Below are 15,060 nucleotides of genomic sequence, written 5' to 3' on the forward strand. Positions count from 1 at the left end.
TACGCTGCTTTTTTGCTGGTGTTAGACTTTTTCTTAGCCGGCTCTCCCCGTTGATTCCTATGGGGAAAGCGTGCACGAGCACGTACGACCAGCTCAACGCTGACTTAAACAGCGCTGGTATTGGAGTGCGGTATGGAGCAAAATTTTGCTCAACACCCACTTCTTGCCTTTTTAACGCCGGGTTTGTAAAAACCTGTAATACCAGCGCTGCAGGTAAGTGAGCGGTGAGAGAAAACTGCTCGTTATCAACGCACAGCTCATGACGCAAAACTCATAATCTAGGTGTATATCCTTTACCTATGGATAATTTAGTGTTTTTAGGTAAAAGTCCCTAAAGGTGGGGCTATTTCTTCTCTTGCCGAACATACTTCTATCCTATGGAATATATTTCTTCTCTTAAGGATCTTTTAGATAGGAAGTTTGTTTCCTATCTTAACCCCTTAAGGACAAGGCCATTTTTCAATTTCTTTCCCTTAAGGACCAGGGCTATTTTTACATTTCTGCAGTGTTTGTGTTTAGCTGTAATTTTCCTCTTACTCATTTACTGTACCCACACATATTATATACCGTTTTTCTCGCCATTAAATGGACTTTCTTAAGATACAATTATTTTCATCATATCTTATAATTTACTATAAAAAAAATTATAAAATATGAGGAAAAAATGGAAAAAAACACACTTTTTCTAACTTTGACCCACAAAATCTGTTACACATCTACAACCACCAAAAAACACCCATGCTAAATAGTTTCTAAATTTTGTCCTAAGTTTAGAAATACCCAATGTTTACATGTTCTTTGCTTTTTTTGCAAGTTATAGGGCAATAAGTACAAGTAGCACTTTGCTATTTCCAAACCACTTTTTTTCAAAAATAGTGCTAGTTACATTGGGACACTGATATCTTTTAGGAATCCCTGAATATCCCTTGACATGTATATATATTTTTTTTAGAAGACAACCCAAAGTATTGATCTAGGCCCATTTTGGTATATTTCATGCCACCGCCAAATGAGATCAAATAAAAAAAATTGTTCACTTTTTCACAAATTTTTTGACAAACTTTAGGTTTCTCACTGAAATTATTTGCAAACAACTTGTGCAATTATGGCATAAATGGTTGTAAACGCTTCTCTGGGATCCCCTTTGTTCAGAAATAGCAGACATATATGACTTTGGCGTTGCTTTTTGGTAATTAGAAGGCCGCTAAATGCCACTGCGCACCACACATGTATTATGCCCAGCAGTGAAGGGGTTAATTAGGGAGCATGTAGGGAGCTTCTAGGGTTAATTTTAGCTTTAGTGTAGTGTAGTAGACAACCCCAAGTATTGATCTAGGCCCATCTTGGTATATTTCATGCCACCATTTCACCGGAAAATGCGATCAAATGAAAAAAACATATTTTTCACAATTTTAGGTTTCTCAATGAAATTATTTACAAACAGCTTGTGCAATTATGGCACAAATGGTTGTAAAGGCTTCTCTGGGATCCCCTTTGTTCAGAAATAGCAGACATATATGGCTTTGGCGTTTCTTCTTGGTAATTACAAGGCCGCTAAATGCAGCTGCGCACCACACGTGTATTATGCCCAGCAGTGAAGGGGTTAATTAGGGAGCTTGTAGGGTTAATTTTAGCTTTAGTGTAGTGTAGTAGACAACCCAAAGTATTGATCTAGGCCCATTTTGGTATATTTCATGCCACCATTTCCCCGCCAAATGTGATCAAATAAAAAAAAACGTTCACTTTTTAACAATTTTTTTCACAAACTTTAGGTTTCTCACTGAAATTATTTACAAACAGCTTGTGCAATTTTGGCAAAAATAGTTGTAAATGCTTCTCTGGGATCCCCTTTGTTCAGAAATAGCAGACATATATGGCTTTGGCGTTGTTTTTTGGTAATCAGAATGCCGCTAAATACCGCTGCGCATCACACGTGAATTATGTCTAGCAGTGAAGGGGTTAATTAGGTAGCTTGTAGAGAGCTTGCAGGGTTAATTTTAGCTTTAATGTAGAGATCAGCCTCCCAACTGACACATCACACCCCCTGATCCCTCCCAAACAGCTCTCTTCCCTCCCCCACCCCACAATTGTCCCCGCCATCTTAAGTACTGGCAGAAAGTCTGCCAGTACTAAAATAAAAGGTATTTTTTTAAAAAATATGCTGATGTGTAGGATCCCCCCTTAGCCCCCAACCTCCCTGATTCCCCCCAAACAGCTCTCTAACCCTCCCCCTCTACCTTATTGGTAGCCATCTTGGGTACTCGCAGCTGTCTGCCAGTACCCAGTTCACTAAAAAAAATGCTTTTTTTATATGTTATTCCTTTTTTCTGTAGTGTAGCTTCCCCCCAGCCAAAGAGCAACCCCCCACCCACTCCCAGATCCCTTAGATGTATTTTTTAAAATAATTTGTATCCCACTCTATCTCACTTATTTTTGTAAAATTTCTGTAGTGTAGCCGTTCCCACCCGCTCCCACCCCGTGCACGCGCCTGCCTCCCGTGCACATGCGCGCACCTCCGTGCGCGCCTCAACGGTCACGTCCCCGATCCCGCCCCCCTCTACGTCATATGCCCCATCGATGGCCGCCCACCCGCCTCCCACGTAAGCTCCCACCAACGATACCGGCCATCGATGTCCGGTGCAGAGAGGGCCATAGAGTGGCTCTCTCTGCATCGGATGGCCAAGGGGTGTTATTGCAGGATGCCTCGATATCGAAGCATCACTGCAATAATCGGAAAGCGGCTGGAAGCGAGCAGGATCGCTTCCAGCCGCTTTAAACCCCTAATGTCGTACAGGGTACGTCGCTGGTCTTTAAAGACCAGGTTGTGTGCGACGTACCCTGTACGACATGCGTCGTTAAGGGGTTAAGAGAAGTATATTTACATATTGGATATATATATATATATATATATATATATATATATATATATATATATATATATATATATATATATATATATATATTAATCTGCCATTTCTATGGCTAATGTTGCTGCTGTTTTAACTATTTTGGTTGTACGGTTTAGTTATCACATCTTGATTTGTCTAAGCATTGTTCTTTTACTTCAACATGCTAATCATTGAATTTATGATGCTATATTGTATGTAATTTTAACTGATATTAAATCTTGTTTTTGCCATTTTTAATAGAAAGTTTTTATGGCTTAAAACTCTGATATAGTGTTTACATTTATATTACTATCTTATTATTTTAGAATAGTAATTTTTTAATATGTTCTATTGGATTTTATTACCTCCTCTATTACTGGGGGAAAGGGAGTCTTTTCTGGCCCATGTTAAATAATCCAAGGGTAATTTTTAAGCTCCCAATTGTTTTTTCATTCCCTTAAGGCCTCTGACTCTGATTTTAGATTTTTTTTTAAATTGAATAATTCCAAGCCTTATAATTAACCTAATTATAGTCCATAAGACTGCATGAAGGTGCAGCCTTTTAACCAATTCTATTGGTGGGGGGCAGATTGAATTTATTTTGACACATTTGGACAGTTTCTGTTCAAATCAGTGTATTCATAATATTGTTTTCTCAGGGGTATCAAAAAGGTTTCACAATAAAAACCTCCCATGGGAAGATTTGTTTACGTGTTATAAAAATTCCTGTGAAAGCTCAGGTTTTTCTGAATTGTGTTTCAGATTTAGAGTTTTCAGGGATGATGGTTCCAGTTCCTCTGCAGGAACGGAGTTTGGGTTTATATTAAAATCTATTCATTGTCCTAAAGAAAAAATTTGTTTAGACCAATTCTGGATCTGAAATTTTTATATTATTTTGTAAGAGTCCCAGCTTTGAAGATGGTGACTATAGAGACTATTCTACCTTTCTGTTTAGCAAGGTTACTTCATGTCCACAATAGACTTACAGGGCACTTATTTTCAATTCATTCAGACCACTATTGTTTTCTGAGATTCTCTTTTCTAGATAAGCATTACCAATTTGTCACTCGTCCTTTTGGGCTTGCGGCAACTCAGAGGTTTTTTTCAAAGATTTTTGGTGCCCTTCTATCTCTATCTCAGAGAGCAGGGTTTTGCAGTGTTTCCTTATTTGAATGATATTTGGTACTAGCTTTAATCTTCCTTCATATGGAGGTGGTGAAGTAAGTTTGTGCTTGATTTTCTTCTGTGATATGCGCTTCTCAGCATTTTGAAGCCTGATTCCTCAGAGTACAGTGAATGTCAGAGGGATGTGAAGAGAGTATCACCTATTGAGTCTATGGTTTTCCTTGCGGGAAATCTTTTCATAGGTTCTCTGTTATCGGTCGTAGAGATTCATCTCCTACCTCCCTTTTCAGATCAACGATATACTCTTATATACCATTACCTCTACTGATAACTATTTCAGTACTGGTTTGGCTATCTGCTATATGTGGATGGGTGTCTTTTGGTAACTATGTTTTCATTACTTAAGACCCTCTCAGCTATGGTTTGGCACGTTATGTATTAATGTAAAGTTCTAAATATATGTATTGTACTTATATTTGCCATGAGTCAGGATTATGTATATATATATATATATATATATATATATATATATATATATATATATATATATATATATATATATATATATATATATATATATATATATATATATATGTGTGTGTGTGTAGTAGGGTAAGTGCACTCTCACAAACCGGTAGTCAATTGCCAGGGTGCTAAGAAGAATGTAGATAAAGATTATAGAACAAAGCACTTGCTGGTCTTGTAAAGTGTGCAAACTAATTTATTCCTCAGTGACGTTTCGGGATGTTCACCCCTTCATCAGACCAAATTATTTTTTTTGAGACAATATAAGCAAAGTTTGCTGACTTTTAACAGGGTACAGTCATTAGTTGTTTATGCTTGCCTATCTATCCTTCCTGGCGGGAGGAATGTCTTATGGAATAAATTCAAATTGATTTGCAAATCTAAGTAACAGTTATCACTAAATTTGCAACATGTTTTTGGTGCTCATTTCATCACTATCTTCATTACTTGTAATTATGTTAGTGATTTGTAAAAATGACAGAGCCATATATGGTGGGGGGAAAAATAAATTGAATTACATTTTATCGGAGAATTCAAGAGTAAAATTAGTTATCATTTGTACAGACAGCTTATGTAGAAATATAAAGGTAGACAGCTATATTTTTCTTTCTCCTTCACTTCAAATATTTTTTTTCTTTTCAGGTAATTATTGCACTGGCAGAAAAGAATCGCTCTCATATACCTTACAGAAATTCCATGATGACCTCTGTGCTCAGAGATAGCCTCGGGGGGAACTGTATGACGACTATGATTGCAACTCTGTCTATGGAGAAGAGGAATCTAGATGTACGTATCCCGTGTGCATATCACTCTCCCGTGCTCAGCATTACAAAGCCGCATGCCTCTATAAAACGTTACATGTGTTTGTAATCCTAACAATCTGACAACAGACAGGAATCACAAAGCTGTGGCCCCACATTGCTTGGGATTTATAGTGCCAGCAATTAAATTGTTCCAGCCAATGTATGTGTCTGGATCTCAGTCTCCTTCTAAAAACATCAATATTTTCCATCTAAATACAGATACAGCTTTTTACATCTGGAGAATGCAATTTATTTTTAGTTAATATCTTCTGATTTTAACTCTTTATCTTAAAGGGACACTAAACCCAAATTGTTTATTTTGTGCTTCACATAGAGCATGCAATTTTAAACAGCTTTCCGATTTACTCCTATTATCAAATTTTCTTCGTTTTCTTGGTATCTTTATTTGTAAAGCAGGAATGTAAGCTTAGGAGCTGGCCAATTTTTGGTTTAGAACCTGGGTAGTGCTTGCTGATTGGTGGCCAAATGTACATGCCTGCTTTTCAAATAAAGATACCAATAGAACTAATAAAAAAAATTATAATAGGAGTAAATTAGAAAGTGGCTTAAAGGGACAGTAAACCTTAAAAATAATGTTATATAATTCTGCACATAGTGCAGAATTATATAACATTATTTAGGTGCTATAGCCATAAAAGCATTTTTTTACCGTTTAATTTGCTAAAATACAGCGCTTTTACAGACCCGCTCTCTGCTGAGCGGGTCTGTTATTTTTAGTCAGCGCATCGGGCCAGATGTATAGTCACAGCCCGGCCCGACCGCGCCATAGCACTAAGTGCAGCTCGCTCCTGTCACAGGAGCGAGCTGCACTTAGTCTTATGGCTGACTAAAAATAACAGACCCGCTCAGCAGAGAGCAGAGAGCGGGTCTGTAAAAGCGCTGTATTTTAGCAAATTAAACGGTAAAAAAATGCTTTTATGGCTATAGCACCTAAATAATGTTATATAATTCTGCACTATGTGCAGAATTATATAACATTATTTTTAAGGTTTACTGTCCCTTTAAACTTGCTGCTCTATCTGAATTCTGAAAGAAAACATTTGGCTTTTATATCCCTTTAAATATCAAAATGAAACTTTCATGATTCAGATCGAGCATGTCATTTTAAGACTTGACTTCTATGATCAAATTGACTTTGTTCTCTCAATATATATTGTCTAATTGCATATGTACAAATCCCCAGCTGCAGCAATGCAGTACTGACATCTAGCTGGTGATTGGTGGCTACACAAGGTGTGTCCAGCTATTTGCCAGTACTTTCCAGGGGATAATTAATTTAATTTTGGTGAAGTATGAAAATAGCTTACTTAAAATATTAATGCCAACTTAATTTACATCTTGCATTTATTTAACATTTCTATTTTTAATGACACGATGAGTCCACGGATCATCTTAATTACTAATGAGATATTCACCTCCTGGTCAGCAGGAGGCGGCAAAGAGCACCACAGCAAAGCTGTTAAATAGCTCCTCCCTTCCCTCCCACCCCAGTCATTCTCTTTGCCTACGTTAGTGATAGGATGTGGTAAAGTGAGGTGTTAGATTAGATTCTTCAGTCAAGAGTTTATTATTTTTTTAAGTAGTGCAAGATTGTGCTGCTTTGTCCTAGGGTGTAGCCGTAGTCCATATCAGTCTCTTCAGTAGAGCTTTGGTGGTTTTAAAGCAATAAGAACTTGTGGGACATATTTCTCACTGCGCCTCCCATATTCTGATGCTGCCCTTACCCTGAAAACCTGAGGAATTTTTACTCAGGACTTTTGTTGTCTTTACAGGTCCATGGGAGGGAGAAGATGAGGTAAATGCTAACTTTATTTCTGAGGGTAGAGGATTTCAGAAAAAGGTCTGGGCACTTTATTAATTTTCTAGACCTCATTGAACTTGGACGATTCTCCTAGTCTATTATGGGACTTTTGGGCAGTTAGGACGCATGGACTGGGGTTTTCATGTGTCTCATCTCCCGCCGGTCTCATGTCTAATATCAAAGCCGACCAGGAGATTTTATATTGAGTTTTTAACTGTTGACAGAGGCTCTAAAGGGTTGTTATGTAGAGCTATCAAATTATACTGAAGCTGTTTAGTCTGTTCTCTTGCTCCCTGTGGCTATACTTAAGCAATAGCGACCGGGAGATCACATATGAGCTGTTTGTCACAGTGGGACATGTGTAATAACAGCGGACTAGCAGTTGTTTAATATGATGCTGGGCATTCTATGCTTTGCTCCCAGTACCTATACTTAAGCAATGGCGATTGGAAGATCACATAATGAGCTGTTTGACACAAGTGTGAAGAGGTTCATGTGTAATAACAGCGGATTAGCAGATTTTTAATATGATGGTGTGCACTCTATCTCTGCTCCCGGTGCCTATACTTAAGCAATGGCGACCGGGAGATCGCATAATGAGCTGTTTGACACAATATGTGTTACTTTTTGTCAAAGAATTCCAGCTGTTTACTTGTGTAATTCATCCTTTGTGACAGGATGGACCAAGAGGCCCTGCTAGGGGTCTCTTGTTTTAGGATTGGATACCATTGTGGTACTACCAATCCTCTTCTATTTCTCATTTATTGAGAGATCTTTAATTTGTTAAAGATTGCTTGTTCTAAACGTACTCCTTTCTAAGGCACATGCTGCCTAGGAGTCTAGTGACAATGATCAAGATATGCAACAAATTTCTCCTAAGATATTCCTAAAAAATTATAGCCCACTTGCAGTGATCTGCATGTCCTCTCTTACTCCTCCTGGAGTTACCTTGTATTTAATACATGATCTTTTTTTCCCACGCTCTAGGGAAAAAGTGCAAAAGGACATTTTCTCTCAGAATCGTGTTATTGATTCAGTCATAGCTATTCTGCATATTTATTTCATGTAAGGAAGATACTTCAGTAGTATTGCATAAGAAATCCTCAGTCTCTGATGAGGTAATTCCTTTATCTGATCCTAAGTTTATTTTCCTTCTGTTTTAGTTTGAATACCTCCATTTGCTACTTAGAGGATGTTTTCGCTACTCTGGACGACCCCGTCACCAGTAGGTTATTCTAATATTGTGATGTGCCCTTCATGTTGGAAGCATTTCCTGTACCTGACAGGGATTTAGAGTTAACCCTCTTTTGTCTCTTTAATTTAGAGGGAAGACTGAGAATTTCCACACTAGCCAAGGAGAGGTTAGTCGTATGGAGGATAGTAGTTCCTTAAGGACTCTCTATGCAGGTGAAGGACCCTATGCTTAGAAGTTAGAGGATTTACTTTGTTAAACTGTGGTTGGTATGGCTGCTGTTTCCAGTGCGGCTGCGTACTGATTGATGCTTTGTCTGTTTCTATTGGACAGACACCCCTCTCGCAGTGATAGGAGAAGGTTTTTTTTAAATTAGTAGACTCCTTTATATACAGAATAGCGTAAAGGAAGTATGAGATGATTCATTCCTTTTGAGATTCTAGAAAAATCCTTCCTCTCCTTTTTGCCAAATGGAATCAGTTTAAGCCTCTCTGGAGTTCCTATCTGGCTTAGGATATGGGAAAATAGTCCAAGAAGCCTGCTGCTGAATCTGAGACAGCATGAGGGATGTGCACCCGATCCGTAAGGGGCAGGTTCTCAGGGAGACAATGTAGGGTTTCAGACTTTCCTCTCAGGGGCAGGTTTCTGCTTCAAGATTATCGACAGTAGCGCCCTATCTGGACATCATCCTAGTCCAGGCACTATTTTTGCAACAAGCAAGATTTCACTCGGACATAGTATTATCCTTCTTGCGATTCACGGGTGGAAGATAATTTTGGAAAAAGAGTCCCCTAGTTCCAAATACGAGGGTAGCTCTTTTGGGGATCATAATAGATTCCCTATCAATGAATATTTTTCCGACGAAAATCAGGAATTCAAAGATTACCTATACTTGTCTAGTCCTTCAGTCCGCTCCTAGGCCATCAGTGACTCAGTGCATGGAGGTAATAAGGCTGATGGTGACGACAATGGACATCATCCTGTTTACTCAGTTTCACCTCTGACCTCTGCAGTTAAGCATGTTCAGGCAATGGAACGGAGATGATGCAAATTTGTCTCCTCAAATTCTACTGGAACAGGAGACAAGGGATTCTCTTCAATGATAAGTACAGTAAAAGAGAAATGTGTATATGTGCGCTAACAGCTAAGGGGTAAATGACTAAATGATATTCCAAAGAAAAAACAATGTCTAAAAACAATAATTAATCAGTTATATAAATGGTATTTATTCAATAATATAAATGTATAGTTCATCAAATGTATAACGGTATTAAATTAAATCCTCATATATGACCGGTCATCTAAATAAAAATAAACACATAAAACAATAATAAATAATTGCAAATAATATCCACCTTAAAAGTTACCATGTAACCAAACTATTAAAATATATTTCGTTTTACAATTAATGAGAAAGTCATTAATCAGGGTAAACACCGCTTTCCCTTTTCTATTAGAAATATTGTCCACTTATAGCTTTGAATTGAGATCCAACCTTGTGGTGGTGTTACTAGTGAAACTAATGTTTGCTGGAGATGTTCCTTGTTAACCCAAACAGGGTATAAGCAGATGTATATATTTGCAGGTTATAAATAGTAATTTTTCAGTGTTGTAATGCACAAGTATATAAAATCAATTGAAGGAAAGTCACAATAAAGAACCACACTCATGGGCTGTTACACCTCTGTGTTCCTACCTGGTCCCATATAGGGTTTAACCGATCTGTTTGTGGCAAGGCACAGGTGTCTGTACAGCTCCGTGTAGTTGGTGACGTCACTCGTTGCGTCGGTACTGGGAAAAGTAGTTCCGTGATGATTCAAGTGTCCTTACTCTGCACAGAGTATTATTAGATCCGTCGGTGAAAAGTAATCCCTTTTTTCCCCCCTAATTATCTTCAATGATGATTGTTTCTGGATCATCTCTTCCAGGGAAACTGTTTTCGCAGACCTTCCTGGGTGTTTGTGACAACAGACACCAGTCTTCTAGGGTGGGGAGCAGTCTGGGGCTCCCTAAGGGCCAGGGAGTTTGGTCTCATTCAGAGTCTTTTCTGCCTATAAATATTCTGGAGCTAAGAGTGCTTTTCAATGCTCTTCTGGCCTGGCCCCAGTTAGCCTCGGTTGAATTTATCAGATCCGGACAATCAATATGACTTCAGTGGCTTTCGTCAATCATCAGGTAGGAACGAGGAGTTCCTTAGCGATGACAGAAATAACCAAAATAATTCAGTGAGCGGAGGCCCATTTTTGCTGCCTGTAAGCGGCCCACTTCCCAGGAGTGGACATCTGGGATTGAGGGTCAGGGACCCCAAGGCCGAAATGATGGATGTCTTGGTGGTCCATTGGACCTTCAGCCTAGCATACCTATTTCCTCGGTTTGCCTTTTTTTCCTCTGGTCATTGCGCAAATCAAACAGGAGAGGGCATCAGTGATCCTCTCTGCTCCGGCTTGGCCTTGCAGGATTTAGTATGCAGATCTGGTGGAAAGGTCGTCTCTGCAACCTTGGAGACTTCCGTTGAGAAAGGACCTTCTAGTTCAAGGGCCTTTTCCTTCATCTAGTTTCTCTGAAGCTGATTGCTTGGCGATTAAAGGCTTGATTTGATCCAAGCAAGGTTTTTCTGTTTTGGTCATTGTGACCACGATTCAGGCTCGTAATTCTGTAACTAGTATGATTTACCTTAAGATATAGAGTACATATCTGTATTGGTGTGAGTCCATGGGCTACTCATGGATTAGAGTTTGGATTCCTAGAATTGTATCTTTTCTCCAAGAGGGCTTGGATAAATAATTATTCTTAAGTTCCCTAATGAGGGCAAATATCTGTCTTATCTATTTTGTTTCACAAACATCTCGCAGATATTTCAGATGTTCAATCATTTTATCAGGCTGTTATCAGGATCAGAGCTGTATTCAAGCCAGTTTTCTCCTTCACAGAGTTTTGACCTTAATTCTTAAGGTTTTTGAAGGGCTCTGTTTGAGCCTCTGCATTCCTTGGATATTAAGTCGTTATCTTGGAAAGTTTTATTGCTCTTTGATATTTCTTCTACTCTCAAAGTATCAGAGTTCTCAGCTTTACAATATGAGTTCCCTTACCTTATTTTTCAGTCTGATAAAGTATTTTTTTTTTGTACTAAGCTGGGATTCTTCTTAAAGGTAGTTTTCTGCCCGGAACATTAATCAGGAGATTGTTGTTCCTTCCTTGTGTTCCTATCCTACTTTTTGAAGAGAGCATATCTTTCACAACTTGGATGTGGTTGGTGCCTTATAGTTTCCAGAGAGAGTTACGGCTCATTCCATGAGGGCTGTTGCTTCCTCATGGGTGTTCAAAAATGAAGCTTCTGTGGAACAGATTTGCAAGACTGCAACTTGGTCCTCTCTTCACACTTTTTAAAAATTCTATAAATTTGACACTTTTGCCTCGGCTGAGGCCGCTTTTGGGAGAAAGGTTCTTCAAGCAGTGGTGCCTTTCTGTTTAGGTTTTCTGTCTTGTCCCTCCCGTATCATCTGTGTACTCTAGCTTTAGTATTGGATCCCATTAGTAAGTAAGATGATCTGTGGACTCACCATGTCATTAAAAAGAAAACAAAATTTATGCTTACCTGATAAATATATTTCTTTTTTGACACAATGAGTCCACGGCCCGCCCTGATCTTGTAAGACAGGGTTTTGGGTTATGGTAAACTTCAGACACCTCTTCACCTTTTGGCTTTTCCTTTCTTTCCTTAACTTCGGTCGAATGACTGGAGTGAGAGGAAAGGGAGGAGCTATTTAACAGCTTTGCTGTGGTGCTCTTTGCCGCCTCCTGCTGACCAGGAGGTAAATATCTCATTAGTAATTAAGATGATCCGTGGACTCATCGTGTCAAAAAAAGAAATACATTTATCAGGTAAGCATGCATTTTGTTTTTTATTTAATCAGGTCATCTAATCAATTGGCCTTTTGTAGTTTAATGTCTTTGATAATTCCTGTTAACCTGGTCTTATCTGTCGACAATAACACTGGGTCAACCAGGAAACTGGTAATAATATAATTTTCTTATGGTTTGTCAGGGTTATCAGCTTTCCTCATTCTTGCCAGCTATGCTGAAAATGTAAACAATTGTTAGTTTTTCTATTATACACACAAGCTACTGCAAATTAAATAATGTAGTGATTGTTTTCATTAGTTCTAACCTGATAATCATTAAGTGGAGAGCTAATTTATTGTGTGCCTGCAACTGGGCAGATTAGCCTGTTTGCGGGCCAGCAATAAATAAGCAGCCAAGTTTAGCACTTGTAAAATGCCCCCAAATACCCCAAAATCAAGTGATTATATATATATTTTTTAATGTAGCATTTATGAAAGTGCCTTTACATGGCAGTCTATAGGAACTGTGTTTTCCCTGTAAATATATATGTATATGCTTGTATACATATCTATTTATGTGTTTATATGTGTATATACATATATTAGCACATAAATGTATATGTATATGATCATATAGATATATATTTACAAAATGCTGCCATCACTTCTCTTCTTACCCACTTTGCTGTGCTAGCTCTGATGTCGTGTATGACAGCATCAGAAAGAGGCTCCCATTGGAGCCTAGGGAAGCGTGCTCTTTTGCTGGTTTCACTTTGCTGGTTTCACTTTGTGACGGAATGATATAGAGGTACCATAATTTTTATTGTGTCTTAACACATAGTACACTTTGTGGGTACACTAATAAAAAAGGAAAGTATAATAATCATAACACACATTAGAGCATTTCCTTTTTGCACTGTTATGCACAATTAAATTACTCAGTGACCTAAAAATGCTGTAAATACTTAATTTCTTTCTTAAAGGGACATTAAACACTTTGAGATGGTAATATAATATGATAAATTGTATATAATAAAACAACTCTGCAATATACTTTTATTATTTACTTTGTCCTCTTTGCCTGTAATTCCATTCTGAAATTGTGAGCTTTTCAGTTCCTGTTAGAAATGGAAGTGCAGAACACTGTTAAATCCAGCACAACCATTGGCTGCACACTCTAGTGACCTATTTATAACTAACCCTAATTGGCCACAGCAGAGAAGGTAGCACAAGTTACAACATGGCAGCTCCCAGTGTTTTTATTGGTGGCTCAGTGTTTTAAACTGCTGGTATGGACTTTAGAGGTTTTCAGTAGATATGCGCTTAAGAACCGATATGCAATTGTGGTCCGTATAACGGAACGGCCGTGACATTACCTCCTCAAGTGCCCCAAGTCACTTTACCGCCTCAGGCAGTCCCCTGCGGCTCCTCACAAACTCTTGATGGAGTGTTTTTGAAGGCGGAAATTGCCCAGGTATCCTCAGCAGTATCTGAGGCACTTGCTGCCATTCCCTTACTGCAGGGGAAACTTAAGAGGAAAAGTAAGAGAATCAGAAAGTAGGGTAACAGATCTGGTTCAGGCTAACTAGATGCCTTTTTCCCATAGGTCGGAAGAGAACTATATTTTGGTAGCCTCTGAGGGTGAAATCTCAGATTCGGATAGTGTAATTCCTTCTTCTGATACTGAAGTGGTTTCCTTCAGATTCAAGCTTGAGCACATCCGTGTTTTGTTAAATGAGGTTTTAGCTACTTTGGACGACTCTGATGCGCCTATCGTTATCAACCCTAAAAAGTCTAGTAAATTAAATAGATACTTTGATGTCCCCTCTCCTGGGGAGGTGTTTCCAGTACCAGACTGTGCCATGGAGATTATTACCCGGGAATGGGAGAGACTAGGATTTCCTTTGTTCCCCTCCCCGTCTTTAAAAAGATGTTCCCGGTGGCCGACTTCATAAAGGGATCGTGGCAGACATTTCCAAAGATGGAAGGGGTGATTTCCACTTTGGCCAAGAGAACTACTATTCCTATTGAGGATAGTTGCTCCTTCAAGGATACTATAGATAAAAAATGGAGGCCTTTTTGAAAGAAAATGTATACTCATCAGGGGTTACAAAGGCAACCTGGCAGTGTGCATTGCTACAGTAACCAGTGTGGCAGCCTATTGGTTTGACGCCTTGTCTGAATCCCTGCATGCTGAAACTCCATTGGAGGAGATTCAGGATAGGATAAAGGCTCTAAAGTTAGCTAATTCCTTTATCACTGACACTTCTTTGCAGGTCATTAAGTTGGGGGCCAAAATATCTGGCTTTTCTATCTTAGCGCATAGAGCGCTATGGCTTAAATCTTGGTCTGCTGATGTTTCTTCTAAATCTAAGCTTTTGAAAATTCTTTACAAGGGAAAGACCTTGTTCGGGCCGGCATTGGCAGAAATCATTTTTGATATCAAGGGTGGTAAAGGATCCTTTCTGCCTCAAGACAAGAAGAACAAAATGAAAGGACGTCAGGCTAATTTCTCCAACATTGGTGTGTCCGGTCCACGGCGTCATCCATTTCTTGTGGGATATTCTCCTCCCCTACAGGGAAAGGCAAGGAGAGCACACAGCAGAGCTGTCCATATAGCTCCCCCTCTAGCTCCGCCCCCCCAGTCATTCTCCTTGCCGCTCTGAACAAGTAGCATCTCCTCGGGGATGGTGAGGAGTTTGTGGTGTTAGTTGTAGTTTTTTATATCTTCTATCAAGAGTTTGTTATTTTAAAATAGTGCTGGCTTGTACTATTTACTCTACAACAGAAAAGTGATGAAGATTTCTGTTAAGAGAAATATGATTTTAGCACAAGTAACTAGAATCCATTGCTGTTACCACGC

General features: G+C 38.9%; 1 protein-coding gene across 1 annotated transcript in view; it reads left to right on the forward strand.

Annotated features, from left to right (window-relative positions):
- KIF6 (kinesin family member 6) overlaps positions 1-15,060 on the forward strand; it is an 872,665-nt gene that overhangs the window by 466,581 nt on the left and 391,024 nt on the right. Inside the window, exon 8 of the mRNA XM_053712809.1 lies at positions 5,181-5,324. Coding sequence (XP_053568784.1) covers positions 5,181-5,324 — 144 coding nt within the window. The remainder of the gene's footprint in view (positions 1-5,180; positions 5,325-15,060) is intronic.

This window comes from Bombina bombina, chromosome 4, assembly GCF_027579735.1.
Source record: "Bombina bombina isolate aBomBom1 chromosome 4, aBomBom1.pri, whole genome shotgun sequence".
Taxonomy (NCBI): Eukaryota; Metazoa; Chordata; class Amphibia; order Anura; family Bombinatoridae; genus Bombina; species Bombina bombina.